The 21509-nt window shown below is 40.7% G+C and overlaps 1 protein-coding gene across 1 annotated transcript in view; it reads right to left on the bottom strand.

The window, feature by feature from the left end:
* The window catches only part of LOC119655458 (nose resistant to fluoxetine protein 6-like), a 111214-nt gene extending 90520 nt beyond the window's left edge, over positions 1-20694 (bottom strand). Inside the window, exon 1 of the mRNA XM_038061359.1 lies at positions 19513-20694. Within this exon, the coding sequence (XP_037917287.1) occupies positions 19513-19975 (463 nt within the window). The 5' untranslated portion in view covers positions 19976-20694. The remainder of the gene's footprint in view (positions 1-19512) is intronic.
* Positions 20695-21509: the final 815 nt, after the last annotated feature.

Raw genomic sequence — 21509 nt, 5'->3', positions numbered from 1 at the left:
AATACCTCCAAGGAATCAAAGCCCACACCCAAGAGAGTGGAGACGGAGTAGTGTGGTTTAGGAACAAATTTAGGAATCGAGAGACCTGGCGTTAACTATGCAAGCACAACCAAGGATATTCGAGTAGTAATTCTACCTAAGACACTGTAATGAAAGAACTGGTGCAATCCAGGATCATTCGACGATTTTGACAGATACCATACGACGAAAGAGAAGATTTAGACAACTGTCTTTCAAGTACGCATTCCAAACATTCTCAGAATTTTTCTGCTGGATCTGCCAAGAAGATGATCATAATTGGAAAGTTCTTAGCTTGCAGGTTAAGTATTATTTTCGTTACTAGTGGGAAAGAAATTTTGGCAGTGTTTATAAATAAATAGGCTCCGAATCTACAAGACCATAATATGACCTGTGCTACTGGATGGCTGTGAAGCGTTAGAGAAGTCCTTCGAAACATACGAACGTAAAGTTATACGTCGAATACTTGGACCGGTAAAGACTGGCGAATTAGATACAGCCATGAGTTATACCAGCGCCTATGACGGACCAGCAGCGTTAGTGGTTACGTCTCTGTGGATTTTACGTGAGTATCAGTCCTGTGGACTTAATCCCGTGGTTTTCTTAAGACATGGATTGATTTTGAGACCACAATACGAGCCCCGTTCAGACAAGCACAATCGTACTAGTCTATACAGAGCGGCTCAGTTTATTCATACTGGTGGATGCAAGACCTACCTAAATCTCTACCGAACTATGGAGTACGGCACCCATGTTGAACTGCAACACTACATATGAGCCTCAAAGGTTTCTCATAAGCTTAAACGCAAACATAACCTCCACGAAGCCCCCACTAGCATGCTAAAAAAGCCCAGCTGAATTCATATTCTCCAGAATTTTTCCTCCCCATGGTACCAGTAAATTTTCGGGCAGACTCTGGTCTGATCCCCCTATTAGACCATGGAGCATTCGCCTACAGCATCACCGTCTGCAAACAAAAGTGCATGCAGCGTTTCCCGGTGTCACCACAAGGAGGTTTTCCACAGCCATTTGGTTTTTGTTTGACCGATTGACTTCCTGCCCCGTTTTTCTCACTGCCACCTTGAGCACCAGCACCGGTGGTGGTAAAGCTGCGAAAATTGCAGTGAGCAGGTCACGTAGAACGGATGGACGACAAGCAAGTACCTAACAGCGTATTCAAAGCACACCCGAATGACGCCGCCCAGTGGGAAAGCCATGCAAACGGTGGGAGGACTCAGTGGAAGAGGTCAGTAAAAAGCTGCTGAAATTATCCAACTGGAGGACATGGATCGGCTAAGGGCCAGTGGAACCATTGAAGTAGAAGAAGATATAAGATATTTAAATTGACACTTTAGATTGGAGCATTTGGAAACGTCAGAAATAAACCAATATACTTCCAAAATCTTCATTTCCGGTGATAATTTTATGATCTAATTATCTTACAGAGTTGTGGGACGTAGCTACCAATATCTTTTATGAGAGCCTCATTTTTATGCAAATTTTCTTTTTTCTTTTTAACTGTAATGAGTTCGTGAAACACAATATTACCCACAGCCAAAATTACCATAATTTAATTCATACCAGAAGATACTTATCATTTCACTTTCATCTAATACATAATAATACGAAAAAAAGACTTTCATGAAGCCCCAGTCCTAGTTGAACACATTCACTCGTTACCGTTTATTACTCGTAGTTTGGATCCAGAATCATAATTAAAATTGTGAAGATCAAAACTGTCTCTTCTTTCAAATTTACACCACCTTTCACCTCCTGAAGTGATGTAGTTTCGAAGAAGTAATGTAAAAGTTGCTTCTCATCCGGTGCTAGGTCGTGCTCGTAGATGGATAGTGCAGGTATGTGATGCTTGGTAATTATGTTAGGTAACATTTACACTCATTTTGTTAATGAAATTTTTTATTCAAGATAGCAAGGCAAGGTGAGTGGTGTCGTGAGAATAAGATAATCAGACTCACATGATAGTGTCAACATGTGGCAATGGTCGGGCGGTCAATTAAGCGTCGTTTAGAAGTCAACGAATTATTTTAGAAATATCACTTCTAAGGTATCTACGTGATGTTTAGGTGATGTAAGTTAGATGTTTATTTTGATCTTGGATTACTTGTAAATATATGTATGTGGCTGGATATTAATATTTTGAAGCGTTTATTATACATGTTGCCTTGATACTGTGAGTGACTTTTGGCATGGAAAATGGTCATGACTTCAGCATCAATGAATTACCATTTCGCATGTTTCAATTGCATGCTCTATTTATGATGGGACTATCAAGAAATTAAGTATTCATTCTGCTTTGTTTTCATGTAATTATTTATATTATTTGTTTACAATTCTTGGAAAATGCAGTGAGGGCTGAAAAATTTTCTTTTCTCTTGTTACAATATTTTAGTTTTCCCATATTTCATATTGTTCGAATTTATTATTTTTTGCATATATTACATAAATATCATTAAATCATCCCTGTCGCCATGACAAGGTTGTCTGGTGATTTGAAAGATTTTCACGCTTCACGGGATGTTCAATAGACGATGAAAACTTCAAGGTCTCCAAATGGAATAGCAACACCCAGTTTTCAAGTGCAATTCCCTTATAAAGCAGGCACACTTGCTGTCTGTAGACATTCGCGCAAAAAACTATCAAGTTCGCTTATTCTTCATAGTCAATGTTTACCAAAGAAATAACCACCTAAAATTTTGATAACAAACCAACAACATACCCACATATCTGCGAGCATATGTAGAATTCAGAAATATTATGAATAACTAGCAAATTTATGCTAATCAATTATCAACACTGGTGTAATGACCAGTGAGGGATAACGCCTGAACATGAATTAGTAAATGTAATTTGTAATTCTAAATCTTACATTCCAGCCTTATCCATTCATAGTGACAATGGCGAGGTTGAGGTTTCTGATTTGGCCGCCACATTGTATGTGATCGAGAAATATTTTATTTAGTTAATAATTTAGCAACGTTTGTGAAGTCAAATACCGAAGCAACGAAATTAAGCAAAAATGTCGATTTTTAGATTTTTTTGTAGAGATGGATATTAAGTCAATATTTTCCGAACTTTTTTGCATATGTACACAACATGGATCCTCTGTTAAGTTATAGATTTTAGATATAAGTTTAAGTTATGTTACCATGTGTATTTTGGCTTGATTCTGGAAGCATTCGATTTAGCATGTTCTTATTATTTTCTATGCCGATAAATAAAGAATCGTTACTAGTTTGTACCATATTTTAGGAATATGTGAATGGGATGAAATAACACTTTCACTATATGATCGAATATCAATTCGAATTTTGAGCTAATTTATATGCATGGTTACGTAACTTATGTTGGTCGTATGTACAGTCCAAAGTTTATGTATGAGATGAGCGTGGGACGTAAAGTCAAAAATTGGACTCTGAACTGAATGGCATAGGTCTACATTGTAGACGGGAAAATATTTCAATTAAGCAGGTTCAAAAGCGGATTTCTCAAAACTCTAAAACCCACTAAAACAGTTTAAATTATAAAAGAAAAAAATCCAAATATTCAAAACTGATCATTAGCTCTTCTTGTTGTTGTTTTCTATATGCATTGAACCGTGCAAAATTGTATATTAGCAAATGCATTTTAGGCGTATGTTATGACTAATGCGAAACATTTTCTATGTGTGTATATCTATTATACATAACAATTACTGCAAAAACAGGTGACATTGTAAGGATTTTGGATATGGGTGTGTTGAGATCTGTTTGTGGAAAACAATCACTGAACACATTTTGGATGGGTTGCGTTGTCTTGTCCAAGATTGTGGAATTAAGTAAAAGGAAAGGGTTTCCAATGGATTTTAGAGATGGAATGTTAAACGTGGAGGACGAATGGTTTCAAATAAGAGTGGGCATTTGGTTTTTTGTTCCTTGGCTTTTTGTTGGGCGTTACTGTAGCAATTAATAAATAGCTTGGTGAATTTATTCCAGTTTCTTCAGCTGAACTAGAATCTTTTGTAACTGGTTCGATTAGTATCTGGAATATTGTATTGATAAATTAAAGTCGGTTTGGGGCAGCGCTATTACCTTTCGCTTTAGAAAGTCAAATGAGTACCATTTTTGTGGATGACATAAATCAGATTTTCATCAAGATTCACCGAAAATCAAAAATCTTTGAACAAGGTCTTGAGACCACCCAGGTAGTGGATCAAGTGGCACTTTTCGAGCCTTAGTGATTTTTTCAGATTTTTCGGTTGGATAGGTTCTGAGAATGAGACACACTGTTACACTTTTTGAGGGTCAAATTGTGAACCCTCACTCCCCTAAGTTTTACCCGATAGCTAATATAAGACCAGTTTCGAAAATTATTAATTAAGCCTTTTCTTTTGATATGCGACGCGACCATATTCTGTGGAAAAAAATTTGCACCCCGCTTTCGCAGGTATGGTGAACCCTCCCTCCCCCTCAAACTCAACACAAAATGGTGCCACTTCCTATATATAAAGGGATTCACAGACCACACGTTCTCGACAAATTTCGTGAAAATTGTTTAAGCCATTTCTGAATAAATCGGGTATGACAGACAGACCGACGGTGATGTGAGTTCCCAAAGAGCTAGAAACCGGGGCTGCTTCGTGAAAAAGTTTGAATAGGATACATTCACAGAGAAGCTATTGGGAGGCCACAATCCCGGTTGCGCGGCTTCGGAAAAGGTAGAGCAAATGATGAGATGCATAATGAAAGCATGCGACACTTCGATGCCCAGTTGGAGAAAACTCTTAAAAAATTCGGTCAAACTACTGGTGGAATGAAGAGCTTGCGGAGTTGCGGGCTGCAGGTTTTCGAGCTAGAAAGATCTGTTACGATCTAGCGGAAGACCAGACTTCGACGAGCGGGAATGCTTCAAGGAACTTTGCGCAGAGGCAGACTAAAGCCCATGTGGAACAATGTGAAGGATAGCCACCCTGAAGAAGATAAGAGGGTGAAGACCTTAAGTGGCATGTCCGTATTTTCTGCCCGATAACGTGATGGTGCTCTTTCCACCAGATAAAGGTGCTCTTTCCCGCGATAAAAATATAAGCAAGCATTGAACATCCGCACCATACTTGCGATAACTGAGGAGGAACTTGCGCAGATTTGCCGCAGAATCGGTGATAATAAAGCAGTTTGGATGCTTCTCCTAATAGTGCTTTTAAACTCACTGTTAAGGTCAGACTCGACTGGTTTATCAACGAATTTGAAGCATAGATGGTGGAAGCAGTTTCTCCCGCTCGGTGGCAAAGGAAAAGACTAGTTTTGCTCCTGAAGCCCAATAAGCAACCAGGACATCCATCACCATGCTCGAAAAGGTCATCGGCAATAAACTTCTCCCTATCATAGAACATAAGGATGTACTATCGGAGCGACAATTTTGATTTCGACAAGCCCGTCGTTTTGAAGCTGGCGCGAGACCGATGTCGTCTAATAAATGCTGTGGTGACATTGGACGTCAAAAGTGAATTCAATTTAGCCAGCTGCTAGTGGATTAAGATTAAGTCCTCTCTTGTGGAACGTAATGTATAATGGGGTGTTTGTCCTTCCCGTGCCAAAGGACCGATAATCGGTTTCTCAAATGATCTAATCGTGGTTGTCGTTGCGAAATAACCAGGAAACATGAAAGTGTACGCTAATGAGACCATTGGAGCCATGAAAGCGCGACTGGAGATGGTTATGCTTGACCTTTATAATAATCTTTGCAATCCAATTTTATCAAGGCCTTGAAGCGTGTTAAAGCACTTCATTCAGGACCGTAACGGCACACTCTAGTATACTGTAGGAAGCGATGTAGTCAGCATTGTACTCGCTCGAGATTATTACTCTGATTCACAGCTGAGAGAACTGGTATCCGACATCCAGTCACGATAACAAATCTCTCTGCCACCAGTGTGATTTGAATCACGACTTTCTGCTACAATAGCTCAGCGTATGGTTCGCTCCACTCCATTATAGTAGGCACCAGTTTGAGAGGAAGCACTAGCGTGTGAAAGGAGGAGAGTGAACATGATTACTACTTAGTGGCGCTAAGGGTGTACAGCCCCTTCAGAACAATCTCAGGCGTACGAGTAAAAGAGAATAAATCCGGTCCCTCAGAGCAGAGGAAGCGGGTGCCGGTGTCATTGGTCTAAGGAAAATGTATCTGGAGCCAATGGGTTGGTACACTAGCATATTCCAGGCGAAAATGTACGCCATAGACAGATATGCCTCCTTTGATCTCCAAAGGAACTACAGGGAGCAGAACATAGCTATTCTCACCGATAGCCAAGCAGCGATTAAGGCACTTAGGTCCAACCAGGTGAACTCCAAATGCGGATGGGAATGCCTTGAGGGATTGAATACGCCCGGCTCATCCAACAAGCTCTGGATACTCTGGGTTCCAGACCATGCTGGGTTGAAGCAATGAGGCAGCTAAAGAAGAAGGGAGCAGGGACGCCTTTACACGGGCTAGAACCCTCTTGCGGAATCGGAAACGGTTTCATGGCTATGGCATTTAATAATGAAGAGGAACGGAGCAGTCCAGGGTGCTTATTGGGGAATACGAACCTATGTGCACAAAGGGTTGCCTAAACCATACCAAAAAGAGCCTCCGAATCATAATGGCAATTCTCACTGGTCACTGTCGGCTAAACTATTACCTAGGAAAGCTAGGGATATCTATGGACACCGCCTGCAGGTTCTGTGTGTAGACCTCTATCTACGTTCTGGGACAATGTCGGCACTTGTGCAAAGTAGGTCGAGACATCTGGAAAAACACTTAATACCAGATGCAAAGTTGAAAGAGCTGGAAGTAGGGAATATACTAAAATTCCTAATGGTTATAGGCTTGCTTAAGATACTGTAATTAATAGTTACACTATAACCAGCAAAAGGGGCGCAATAGTTCTTTAAGGACGCGGCGCGACTTTCCCTTAACAGAATTATAATAATAAGTTCAATGTGGAGCAATACCAGCCGTTCTGCCAAATTTCATGTTAACAGGTATAATTGACTGGCGGACAGACAGACCAAACCATAAAAAAAGAAATGACGTTTATTGAGGATTTATCGGCCCAAAATTTTCAACTACGATTTGAACAGTAAGTCTTGATGCCTGAAGAGGAATGTGTTCGAGGGTAACGTTCATGGTGGATGTCCCTCCCTTGATTCCGGCTCGGGAGTTCAAGAATTTTCCAGTTGCAGGTGGTCAAAGTTTCATTGTGAGTTCCCAGTTCCACGTCGTCTCGTTTAGAAACAATTCGGGACTTTCCCCATTTTAGACCTTCATATGCGTGTTAGTAAAGCACCAGATAAGGACTTGTGGAATTTTTGTGCATGCTTCTAGCAAACTGAAGTATCCAAAAGGTCCTGCTAATATTTAGTAATATAATTTTTTGATTTCATATTTAAGGCTTCGAGGGTTTCGAATTGATTGACTGTCCATGGATGTTTGTGTCCCGTGCTATCCCATTACTGAAGGTATTTCACCTTTAACGCGGCTGTCCTGCAGCTAATGTTATTGAAGTGCTAAGTCTACAGCAGTAAGACAAATTCAAAGACAGGTGCAAACATTAATTATCCAACCAGGATGAAAACTCGGGGTAAAGAAGTCGAGGGAAAGCGATTCTCAATCGACTTGGCCATCGTATATTTGTGTGAAAGACATAATCCACCTCTAAAGTATTCAATTTCAGATTAGCTTGGCATCAAATCCTACAGTCTCTGCATTGTTTGTGAACCTTTCCCCCGCAGGGCATCCACATAATCCCTCTTATATTTCTCCCCAGTTTCACGCTCAATAACGCTATACTTCGGCTTGACTATCATCACTATTGATAAATGATAAACTCACAAATCTGGGACACCATAAAAACCAATAGAGACATCCATGATGAAGTAGGATTTGAATCTGGACCAACGAGATAGAGAGGATGGCGCTCAACCAACTCGGCCTATGCATCGTCAGGTAGAAATGGTGTTAGTATTGAAGCTGAGTTTATGTGCGACGGACTATGCAACACGATGAGTCTAGCGTTTGTCTGTCATTAGTCTTATTTCAATATCAGCCGCTCCTACTACACCTAACTGACAGGTTTAATTCGAAAATTTAGAAAATATTCATTGATCTTGTTCATAACTCCTTCAAATATTGCACTTATTCCATCAGTATAGCTTTATTCTGAAAAAATTGACTGATGTCAAATTGGTCATGTAGCAGAGCTCATACTCGTCTTGAAATTATAAGGTCCTTTCTAAAGTTTTGTATGACACTGCCTGTCCGTCCGTTTGTCTCTCAGTCTGTTTGCTTGCTTGTCACACTCACTTTGTCACTTCTATTGATGCGAAATTTGGTAGAAAGGTGGGAACTGTGAATTTCCTTCCATACACCCAGGAATATCGTTCTTTGTTGAGTCTAAACGGAGAGGGGGGGGGGGTTGTCCGGATACATGCATAAGGGCATCAAGGGGTATCAAATGAAAGGTCTCGCTTATTGTCCTTCAAAACTGGTCTCATTTTTTTAAAATTTGATGCAAGAGAGGGAAAGCGGGGTTAGGACCTGATCTCCTGGTCTGCCTTGTACGTTATTTTATCTCTTGTTTTTGCCGCTTTGGATATCTCTCTGCATCTTACCTAATTTTACAAAGGGTATGAATGGAAATGCAGACATTCATTAAAGATAAAAGGGTGTCTTATGGACAAAAGAACTACTCCTGTGGATAAAAGTCACTACAGTATAATGGCTAACACCAAGGAAAGATAGTTGTTACCTTATTTTTATAAATTGGTAAGTGCAAATATTCTAATAGAGGTCAAAACAAAGACGTTCAGACATAACTTTTTTGTTAATACAGTCCCTGCTATCAGCCACAGGAAATCAACAAAGTATCTTAAGTGAAGTTACTGGTATTACCCATACGTTGACTTAAAAAGTGCTGTCAAATTATGCTGTGAAAACTAAAGAGACATGGGGGGTACTATACAGTGACACGTTAAGGTAGTTTCAAACTGGAAAGATCTACTATTCGAATCGAAGTGCTTAAAAAATTCTAGGAATGCATCATTTTGGGCACTTGTCGAGGTACTAAGATGACTCAACTAATAAGACTGAAAACGAAATTCAGATTCAAAATGTCTTCGTCGAAAGATAGGAGTAGACTTTCTAAGAATGACATATTCTGGCACATTAGCCCTGCAGTATATTTATACAAGTTTCCTGAAAACTGCAAATCTAAAATTTGTAGGACTGAGTCCAGTATTTTGGATTACTCCGTACACCGAAAACTGCCTGAAATTTTTCTTTTAAGTGGTACTGCTTTCATAGAAATTGACTCCAAATTTAGCATTTTCTTTTGGGCTGGAAAATAAAAACTAGACTTCCTGGGAATGGAATTATCTAAAGTCACACTCCACACAATGATAGGAGGACGTTAATTTTCATATTGTCACCACCGATTTCAACACAATTCTGTGATACCCTTTGTTTCCTAGACCATTTCAACGACTATTTGAAAGCTACAATAGACGGAACGATAGCCTTTGTTTTCCATAAATACTTAAAAATTACTACTTAAGGTCCAATTACATGAACAACAAGAGGGATTTCCTCAACGCAACATTCATCCATTACGAAAACAATGCCTCATGGCAGAGCATACCACGTTGAATGACTGGCCATGTTATAACATTGGTAGTACGAGCATGATGTCTTCAGCGTGCGTAATACAATGGTACTTGTGTTATGCGCTGTTATGGCCGATGAAAGCACTATTACTTCACTGAAAATCTCATCACAAGCGCGGCATCTTAGTGAAGAGGTTTTTGCTTGACCAGAGCAAGGTTCCGGTGCTAGTGTGAGCATGTTTAGATGATAATGAAGTAGTAGAGATTCATCCAACCCTTACGTAGCCAATGTAATAGGCAGGTAGACATGCTCTGGATGGTCCCAGAAATGTTATGACTGGTGAGTTGACTGATGATTGTCTTCACCATTTCTCCAGGAAATAGCTGAGAAAGGTATCTACTCGGAAGGAACTGCATCAATTAAAGTGAAGGGCCAGGAACGTACGTTAAGTGGTCTGGCGCATTTTAGTGGGCGCAGTGCACCTTTCGAACACGTTCCATGTCTTCCGGTTAAAGTGCAGAACGAGCGTAAACTATTTTCACTTTGCGCATCGGTTACGGATTCGCTTCATTACAGACTGAAAATGACATAACGAATCCAGCCACCATGAATCCATGTTACTCGAACAGATTCAATATTGTCCAGAAGCAAAGTATCTAAAAGAAAATATTTATACTTGGGTCGAGAAAAATGCTAACATCTAGCAAATAGAAAGTTAATACATAATTCGGAACGAAGACATTTGGTTAGGGCAGGTATGGCGGATTACGACGACGAAAGTGAAGTGATCTTATTGGGGGATTAGGTAAAAGAATTTCAACAAGATTTTAATGAATGTTATAAGTATCGGTGGTTTCTGAATTGTTGGAATTGTCGATGCGTGAAATCTTGGAAGAGTTAACTGAATGAAACGGAGCATGAAGTCAGTTGAGTAATATTTTTGCAGAAAAGATGGTAATTACATCCAGTTGAACATATGAAGCTGTATCTGTAATTTTGAATCGAACTTTATGGTGAGTTTCGTTTGAAATCAAAGTATTTTTGGTTCAGATTTACAGACCGTTTGCGATGCTAGATGAAAAGATGGAAAGCATGCTCGAATGTATTTCTGATCTCAGTAGCACTCAGTAGTAATTAATTTCTTAAAATACCCTGAATGCCAAAAGCTGATTTGGTCTTGCGAACCATTGAAAGAGAAGAGGATCAGTACATTCTTCTCATATGGGTAACATACTTTTTACCCAAAAAGGACATAGGAGTGCCTCGAACTAATTAAAGTAAAGTTATCTGCAGGCAGGATGATTCAAATACTAAATGTTTCGAGCATAAAACTGGCTTTTCAAGCGGGTCTAATTCAAATTAAGCAGCTTCCGTTGTTTCAATAAATGGCGCCCAATGTGGTCCATATGCAGATCATTTCTTAAAGGTGAGAATTAGGCAAATTTATACGAAGCCCAGTTCGAAATGTTAGCCTAAATGGTAGTTACTGATGTTGTCCTTCCATTCTTCTTTTTCTTCAGCCTTTGTTCCGTTCACAAGCGGTGCAACCCCATATCGATCGCGGATATCTGCAGATGTGATCAAGGCGTGTCACGCAATTAGTCTAAAGCAACATTTTCGTCTGCATTATCGCAAGACGCCGTTCATTGCCCTTTATAGTCGGCCAATAGCTAGAACCATAAAGGGCGACTGGACGGACCTTGACCTTACATCGAGTCGTCCAAATTATAAAGTCTTGAAGCATGAAATTCGTTAGCCAGGATGACTGATTGCAATCAAGAAGTTCTGGTCATAGAAAATTCAGTCAAATACTAACGCACGGTTCCGTGAAGAAAAAGGAGTGCTATTAATATAGAGAGCGTATAATGGAAAGATTGCATTGCTTACAGCGGGGAAACAGAACACTTATTCGGAAATATGAATCAATGGCTTACACAAGGAGGCTGCCAAAATCGTCTCATATATAAAAAGGAGATTGGTTCTGTTGTCAAAGTCATGGACGAATCCCCTAGTTGTGCATGTACTGAAAGGTTTTGGTGACAATCATCACGGAACGACCGAATTGCAGAGCAGCAAGGCGGTTTTTAAAAGGGGATAGTAAATTACTGACAACATCATTCCCAATCAACCATATGCTGAGAAAGTATTGGGAATATCAACCCCTTATGAATTTCCTTCAGGTTTTCAGCATCTTTGACTGTTATCTTCTGCAGAAACTATTGCCGAAATTATCGGGCAACTTCAACGAACTAGCAACGCCAGCAAGAGAGAAGAGAATCACCAGAGAAAATATAGTTGTACCCAAAGAAACCCAATTGAAAACGACGAAAAGTCAGCCGAAACGTCGATCCCTAAAACCTATTGATGCGCTGGATGGTAATTTAAGAGATGACTCCATCCAGATTAGGCCTTTGACCGCGTAAAATAGAGCAACCAATCAAGACGAGCTGATCCCGCTTCTGAATAGGACAAAGGCTGAAAAAGAACAGGACTCTTCTGGAAGTATTTGCGTCCATCAATTGGGATCTGGTCTAACGCTGAACTACACGAATTTTGGTCAACCGACCAGCAATTATTCTGAAAATTTCAATGAGTTCAATACTACTACTACTTTAGAAGGAATTCAATGATCAAGTGCAGGGACGTCATACACCAAAAAGGCTGCGAACCTGAAAGAATAAAAAGCTCGCAACGCGATCGAAAGATCGAGCCTATTGAGAGAGAGCGGTGTCTCAACGAGGCCTGGACCCAATCTGTCGTTTAAGGAAAACGATTCGATTCGATTATTGAAGTCTTTTTAAGGCAAAAGGACTTTACATGACCGATCCAATTCAGTCAATGATTGAACTAACTGATCCTCTAGGTAAACCGCAGAAAGGAAAGCCGTTATCGACGCTAAAATCAGAAATACCGTGAGCTAGTAGGATTGAATTCCAAATGTGCCTGTGGAGGAATTAGATGGTATAGTTTTCTATATGGAAAAAGTTCCGAACTTTCGCACTAAGTACATGCTAGTAGCGGAGCGTAACGGAGGAGAGAAGTATATGTTGGAATGGTGGCAAACATATATTCATAGGCTACAATGATAGCATAGGTACATTGGAAATAGTTACAAAACGAAATCTTTGGTTTAGGCCAAATTCCTCTGCCAAAAAGTTGGTTAAATTTTGGTTGAAAATGTTGGCAATCATGTTCTTGAAAATGGGGGAAAGGAGCATAGTTGAGGATAATTCTACGCAGGTTGCAGAAATAAGGGATTACAATTAGTATTGGCATTTTGTAATTTGGCCATCTTATTTAGTGAGTTGTCTATAGCCATTGTCTCCGAGAAAGTGTAAAGATATCAACTAAGGTAGTTGAGAGGCTGGCTTGAATTGGAAAGCAGTGTCGTGAGCTATGTAGTCGTAGTATGCAATAAGTCATTCACTTCCTCATTGGTGTAAATTCGCAACAGTGGATGTCGGAAGAATGTTCAAGACAAGAAGACTTCATGCAGGATATTGAATTTGTATGGTGGAAGAAAAGCATTGCGCATATTCGACAATCTTCAATCTCTTGCGGGTAAAATATTTCGCCCAGTTGCTACGGTCTAGGTGCGTGTAAATGGTGCATGGAATGGGGAAACATAACAACAATACACCGATCTAGGCGTCATCGATACAGGCGCCAGTTAGCTATGAGCCAGGATATGATTTTATAGGAACCGAACTTTTTTGAAACTCAACCGCTCATAGATTGTTATGCATGATTGAGTAAAGAGTCGTTATCCATTTCGATTCAGGCAGTGTCTCATCGAAAAAAATTCTCGACAGCTCCTCCACTCACTTTTCTAGATCCTCCTCCACTTCCTAGTTCCTTAGAAACCTTTTTTCATCCATGCTTATCTTCAGGTAAGTGAACAGATGGTAATCCGAAGGTGCCAAGACAGGGGAATGCAAGAGTTAGTTCAAAACGTCCCGTCCAAGCGGAGTTGGTTGGTTCATGATATTGGTCATGTAAGGTCTGATCTGGAATTGTCATGCAGCAATCAGACTCGCTTCGTCACTATACCCCTTCTCTTATTCTGAATAGTTGTTTTCAACTTTTTTAGGGTGTCACAGTATTTGGCCACGTTGACGTTCCCTTCCATAGCCACAGATTCCTTTATGGTCTTAAAATACGGATCCCATGATTTTTTAGCTCCAATTATGAATTGGAATTTGTTTGGCGGAGGGTGAAAATGTGTGAGTTATTCTTAAGGCTGCCTTTTTTAAGGTTTTGTGTAAACACAAAACCTTATTAAAATTGGTTTACTGTCTGTCTGTCCGTCACACGCATTTTTCTCGGAGACGGTTATAGCCATTGAGACCAAATTTGGTAGATAGGTGGGAACTGTGAACGCTCACGCATACAGTGAATTACATCCTTTTACGTCGAATTTAAGGGGGGGTCCCCATACATGCAAAAGGGGGGTGTAAAATTTTTTTTCATCAAATATAGTCATGTGGGGTATCAAATTAAAGGTCTCGGTTAGTACTTTTCAAAGCCGATCTTAGTTTTGACATTCGTTGGAAGGGTGGGGAGCGCGGGGGGTTGAAAGTGATCACTTCTTTTAGGGGGCCATTCTCAGAAACTACCAAACCGAAAAATCTGAAAAAAATTAGGAGGCTGCCACAATATGGTGCCTGGGCTCCGAAATACCTTCCATGCCGATATTTGTTTAAATAAAGTTAATAATAGTATATTACTACAATTTTTTGTAATTGGTTAGAAACCCCCCTTAAGTTCATCCTAGTATCAGCAGTGATATAGGCTATAATATAGAGCATGATCTTACCAAGTTTGGTGGAAATCGCACTATTACTAACAAAGTTATAATACCTCAAATTTGTTGCTTCTTTGAAAATTGAAGACTATGAATGTCAATATCACCCGAAAGTGGATACTCTCACATAATATATGGATATATTACGTGCTACGTACTAAGAAATACACAAAACCTTTCGTACCTGAAGCGTCCAGCTTCCGGTTTCCCGACTTGTTTTAATATGTTCCAGTATGTAGGAGGCAAAAGGTAATATATTTAGTACCTTTGGTATTAAAAAGGGAACATATTTTGATATAATATAACTACTGTTCGGCTAGAGCAGGACAAATTAAGCTACTAGATACTAGAAAAAGTCGTTGCAACCTAATATTGACAACCATCTACGAAGTTTATTGCTGCAGTGAACCAGAGAGATGGTTATTTTAATGTACTAGGTTTATGGACTGTTGAAATCCATCTTGCATTAATATTTCATCTACTGGATGTTGGGAAAAGTTGACTGGGCTTAGGAAGTCTGACTCCCGTAATTTGGGCTTTTAGAGATGTTTTCTTATTACAAGTAATCTTTCTTCGCTGTTTTTTATACACGTTCACCTAGGCATCTCTTTCTCCTAGACCTCTACATTAAATACGTCGTAGCGCGCGGCATTGTCAGACTATGTTAGCCTGGATGCGAAGCCCTATGACCATAGTAACATCCTTGATGATGTACCTCGGGAATTCTGGGCCTACGCCACACTCAAGCCGGACTTCACGAGAAACTTTGTTGTGGACTTTTTATCCAGGGAAGAGTGGAAGAAAGGTGGTGTGTTGCAAATCTATGACACAGTTTTCTTCACCGACGTATTAAAGATGATCTGTGAAGCCGTTGCGGAAGGTTTTTGAGGGAAACACCGTGTATCCGAGTCGTAAGGTCTCACAGGATTCGCCAGCGTATTTCAAGCGGAAGTACTGGCGATACTGAAAGCCTGTCATTGGCTTGGGTACGATTTTAACCCTAAGCTCAACATACCCATTCTAACCGGCAGTCCAGCGGCCATTAAAGTCTCATCCAGGTTTGTGGTGAGTTGCAGAAACACGTTGAACAGTCTGGGCGACAAGCTCAAGGTCACCCTCCTCCGAGTTCCCGGCCAGGGGAGTATAAAGGATAATGAGCGGGCTAACCCACTGGCTAGGCGAGGCTCACCTCTTGGCAGTTTTTCGGTGGGCATAGTCTGAGTCCCGCTGGTGACTGTTAAGGGTGGAATCATCTCACACTGCTTTGCAACAGCGAACCTCAAATGGTGAAGGCTCACCACTTGTACCAAGTCAATGACGATTTGGATCGCCTCTAAAAAAATCCTATCGTGAGAATCCTTGTGCCATACGCGTGCAGATGCATATAACATTATGACAGTCTGCATGGGGCACTGGCACTGGTTCGCATTTCCGAAGCTGTGGAGAAGGAGGAGGAACCCTCATTTACTTCCTCAGCGACTATCCGGCTCTAGCTACAGCTAGGATAAAAACGAGGAGGACCTGAGAGAGGTCTTGCTGCAGGGTGGGAGAGCTGCTTTTCTTCGTGAATACGACGGGCTGATTCTGAAGATTTGAGCCGGCTGGACTCTGCCCCCTCACCCCCCAGCTCTTATCACAGCAGCCGATCGATCCTTTCAAAGAAAAGCATCTTAACTTATTTACACCCATGGGAGATAATGCGATAATCACAAAGATCGTGCCTAATTAACAGCTGGGTAGGTATCAAATGAGGAAGCAACTAGTCGGGCGTTTCCGCTGTATCTGGGCAATTAAGTTCTATGGTTGCCTACTCAGGGTTGTACCGTTATTTTACTGTTTTTGTGTTTCTGTATATTGTGATGTTGTCTTCCAGAGGTAATTTTGGCATCGATTGCATTTTGGGTTATAAGGCCCATCTTGGTACAAATTTCAAATGTTTCAGATTTTGAATAATGGAAAGCAAAGCATCGAAATACGAAGGATCCGATCAAGCTTTCCAAGTTGGGTGGCAAAGAGGCGAGCAAGTGCTTTTTGACGGGTATTTTGGTAGAGTTACATGTAGGTACGGCATCGTAAAAATGGTCAATAATCGCTTATTTCCAAGATGTAAGGTATAGGCCTTTGATGTACAACTCATACTGACGCACAGCCCTAGACAATACCTGAATTCGCTTACTAGGGAATTGATTTGGAACCACAGGATGCCTTCAATATGATGGTTGGCTGCTGCTGATTAAATTATTTCAGTGATAGCAATAAAGCCCAGGTAACGATCTTTTGTAAGATATTGGCAATAAAAATTAGGATGACATCAAATATTTCAGTGTCGTTTTGAAACTCCGCTGGAAAGGAGTCCAGAGAGTCAAAATGGTAAAGGATCATGTTCAACTAAAAACTGATTTGATCCTCAGACGAGCCACCATCTATAAAGAAAATAGCTGATCATTTAGGGTCGACCAGTTGAAGTTGTGGGTTGTGAACTATAATAATTACAAAGCAAACTTAAACATCCATGACCGAATCTAGGACTTTAATCTTTGTGGGCAATCACCAGATGATCGCATGCTTTTGACAACTCGAAGCACTAAAATGATGTCTGCACCAGATATTGAATGGTGGTGGGTGGCTTCGATTATTCCAGTGGTAGCTAGCACAGATATTCTGGCAATAATGCAATTTACATCAATTGTATGATATTCAGTGAGAACTGTAGGTTTGGTATATATGGATCTGAGAGAGTAGTATAGGGGACCGTTGACAGTCTTGAGCTGGAGAGACGTGTTAATGTTCGTAAACAACTGAAGAATTTTTGATTCACGAGGTTGGTTCATAGCAAGTTCCTCTATTAGTGACTTCATTCTAAGAGAATGCTGGAGGACTTGGTACGCAGCAATCTTTCGTCCTTTTGCTAATAGGCAATTTTGGCCGTTTTTCTGACCAGTTCTAAAGGTCTTCATAGCCGCATCAGTGATGGAGTCCTTGGGATGATTGCAGTCTTTTTTTATTGTAGCCCGAGCCTTAGTGCAAATTTTCTCACTTTATGTTTGTTTTACCCAATGTGGCAGACTCTTTCGTGAGAACCTGAACTGTGATGAAGCTGATATGAGGGAATTTGCTTCGGATGCGTAGTGTGCTTTGAAACTAGGCAGGATTTATATTTTGCTGGCTTAGAAACCTGTTGTGAGCTCACGTGCAGGGAGAGCGTCAGGCTGGTACATATCAAGAGATAGCATCAATCACTTCGACCACAATGTATAGATGGTCGACTGCCGAGAAATCTTCCAGAACTCACAACCTCTCGGCCGATGACACCGCTATTACCGCTACTAAGGCTACGTCGGAAATGTCTCCCTCGCAGCCTGGGTGCCGAAACGTTGATGTGGATCTGGTGTTTAAAACTAACTAGCCCGTTCTCCCCGTCATTTCGAGGACCTGTTTCCCGGTGAAGTTTGGGTGAGGCATGCCCCATACAAGTGGCCTGACACTAACGAAATGAAAGTGTGGCATCTCCTGATTCGGTGTTAGATAAGCACTGAAAATGTTATTTCCAAACATTGAATACAGACAAAGCCATCCCCTTGGGCAGCAACGGGCAATCTGGTGCCGTTTCGAACCCAGATATATTCCATCAGTGGCATGTTGATCTCTAGTTAGACCCCTATGAATACAAACCAAGCTTTGATATAAACATGGTGGACCAATAGCGCGATTTAAATCAGAAGTAGCCAAAAGGGAAGTTGCTCTTCTCTGCACATACTATTCCCTGCAGGACTTGTTTCTCCCATTGAACGTAAGAAGGTGAGTTTTGACAAGCCTTGGATATGGCAAATGTGTAACCACCAATTTATGCGCGGTATCCAAGCATGTCACAATGACATCCAGCCTTTTAACTGGAGGACCGATCATCGGTGTGCCGTTGGACGGCGTAAGCTGTTTGGAGTTTGGAGTGCCCTCCGAATCCAACAAATCCTTGAAGGAATTGAACGGACAATTATACCAGCTTAATAGGAGTCTATAGCGAAGGCATACCTCGAGGTTAAGCAATGGTTCAGGCATATTTCGTATGTGTGCAACGGTGGTCCAGGACTCAGGTTGGATGTGGTGTTAAATAAGTCAACCTGCTAGAGTTGCATCCCCAGTGAGGGTCTCGTAAGGATGCACTTTTCGAGAAATCTTTCATATGGTTCGCCGGAAAAACGTCGCCTTTTCGGAGGGGAAGTTTGGCTGAAAGGCTTTGGATGAAGGTAGGAACAGTAGTGAACCAAAGCATCAAGCAAGGGCCTAGTTGAGATTAAATTTAAGCATGCATGGAAAGTGTTAATAATAATAAGGTCCTGCTAAACCAATTTGAGAAACCATGGTCAAACAAAATTCCAACGGCTTTAGTCATTTGGGAGTTATGGAGGGAGGTAATGAGCATATGAGAATAATTTGTTTATTATTATTTTTTTTGTTTCAGGTGAAGCATCAGGAAAGGGTTGTCGATGAACGCTTGATGGTTTGACCAATATATTTCCCTTGGAGTACCTTGGATTGAAGTAGAAAGAGAGGAGCCTGATTTCTAATATGTATTTCAGTAGCTACCCTCTGATAACATCCATTATCAATTGACACTACAGATACAGTTTCAACAAGATTAAAAATTCTGCACAATAGTTTTCGACCAGCCACTTTTAAATTGATACCACATAAAAATAGATTTTAATCTGAATACATACAATACGTATTGGTATTTATCTATTTATTCAGCTCATTAAATCAAATGTGATAATGATACTGCAGCAAGCTTTTTTGTAAAGATACTTTTTTTTCTGTGTAAGCCTGCACGCTCTTCAAACGTTTCATAACAAAGTGGAATTAGGACGAAGCCACTCATAAAGCGCTGAGTGATTGATAGTTATGGTCGTTTATCTAACCTCAGAGTAACCAACGCATTAACCTTTTCATAAAATGCACTTAACCACCGAGAACATAAACGGAACAAACAACAGATAGATTGCAAAAACCCCTCGAATAAGGAACATCTTAGGAGTAATTATGATCCAAGTACTCACTTTTCACAGCCCAGAGCTTGCCACTCTTCAGTCCATTCAGATAATCCACCATGTCATTGGAGCAATGGTCGCTAATCTCGGCGTCCAGGGTATTCCAGAGCGTCGCCAACTGCTCAATATTGAAAATATCTAAGAGTTCACTGATTCGCACTAATTTGGTAGAATTGGTGTTCAATATGTGGTCGGTTTCGTCATTGGCCTCGATGTCTCCGTTATTGCTATTGCCCAAAACCAACTTGGATGCATCCAGTTGCGCCAAAAATGCACTGATATTCGATGCTTGCATTTGGCGGCTCATGTCGACGTCACCGTTGTCAATTTCACCACGACATTGGTGTGGTGAAATGCAGATTGTGAAGAATATGCAAATTCCGATAATAGTAACTTTCGTGGCCATGGTTGAGTGTTTTGGTGATGATCTTTCAACTGAAGACATAGTGGATGGTTTGAACTTGGCGATCATATACCGAACTCCTGAGGATATCTTTGATTTCAACTGTTGTTCTGGGAGTAATTTTGTCTAAACTTTCACAATTTCTCTGGGAAAAGTCGAGGGTTGAATTGTCTTCCAAAATATTATGTCTTCATTTGAAGGTTCCACATTTTCACTGCTATAGGAGACGAATCCTCTAACGGCTCAAATCATTCGAACACAAATTTCTCATGAAGGCAATTCAAATATCGGTTACACCACCAAATTTATAAACAAAAAAATTAACGTAAATTATTAATGAAAAAAAAACCCGAGTCGATAAAATTATCCAACTTTTCACTTTCTTCGAATGTGACGCTGCGGTAACGTAATCGCGTGCGCAACAAAAGCAAAACCCGAATACGGAAACGGACCCCGTAGCACACGTAGACTTGAGGTTGCTTTTAAGATGGTTGTAAGGTAAATGCGAACGTTTTATTTGATGGACGGACAGGTGAGCGATGAATGATGAGCAATCTGAAACTGCGGCACTACTTTCTTAGATGGACACACGGTCTTAGGTGCCCGTACAGTGGTTATGATTTCCACGACGGAATATAGGCTTTCGCGTTCGTTATACGCTAATTAGCTCCCAATTCACCACGATATATTTATGTATGGATGTTATGCAGCTCACAAGAAACCAAAGTTAACTTATCAACGGCTCGATTTATACTATAAAGTTGTCGAGGCTGGGTTGGGTACCCAGACGTCTCTGCAATGAATGAAAGTGAACTAAAAGTCTTTCATTCCCCGGACTGGTCAGCCCCGAAAATGCTTGCAGGTTCCATGGATGCTGATGGGAGTAATGGAAGCAAGTATTGGTGCGATTGATTGAGTTATACATACTTCGTTTGCCAATATGTTACTATGTTAATGCTACCTATTTCTCGAAATTTTCTTGGATTCCAATGAGGGGTGTGACTCTCGATGTTCAAAGGATTGGGACGAATACTAGGTCCTGTACGTAATATCTGCCACCGAGAAAACCCTTTTTTTAATTTTAAAAAATAGGAAATCCTTTGATATCCAAGTTTACATTGGTCGGTTGGCACTCTTTTCTTTAAGACGGGAAGGATTCTGTCTAAACGTAGCCTAATATCATCCAAAAAAGGCTACCTAAATCCGTTTTCGTTATTATAACTGAAGATGCGGAATATAAATTGGACAGTGCTACATACTCTTACCCACTGACCATTTCCCAGCTTTTCCATTCTTTTCAAGTTCGCGGAACATCGCTTGGAACCATCATTCTCCACATCAGTACCTGTTCCAATAATACCCGCCTCAAGGGTCCTCAACGCGTTGCCCCGAGCGAGCTCTGATCCCTCCGTGAGGGTTCCTCAGGGAACTGGGATAGGAGCTTTGTCCCCGAAGGTATACTCGTTCTTGACTATAACGACCCGCTCTCTTGCAGATGATGCGCTTAAATGACAAATACAAATAATACGAACGAGGAGATGGTGGGAATGAAGAATGAGTTGGCCGCCTTTGGACGCAGTATGAAAGGGCGGCGCTCGCCCTA

This window comes from Hermetia illucens, chromosome 4 (genome assembly GCF_905115235.1).
Source record: "Hermetia illucens chromosome 4, iHerIll2.2.curated.20191125, whole genome shotgun sequence".
Classification (NCBI taxonomy): domain Eukaryota; kingdom Metazoa; phylum Arthropoda; class Insecta; order Diptera; family Stratiomyidae; genus Hermetia; species Hermetia illucens.
The sequence above is the reverse complement of the archived record's forward strand: the minus strand, read 5'-3'. Positions and strand labels throughout refer to the sequence as shown.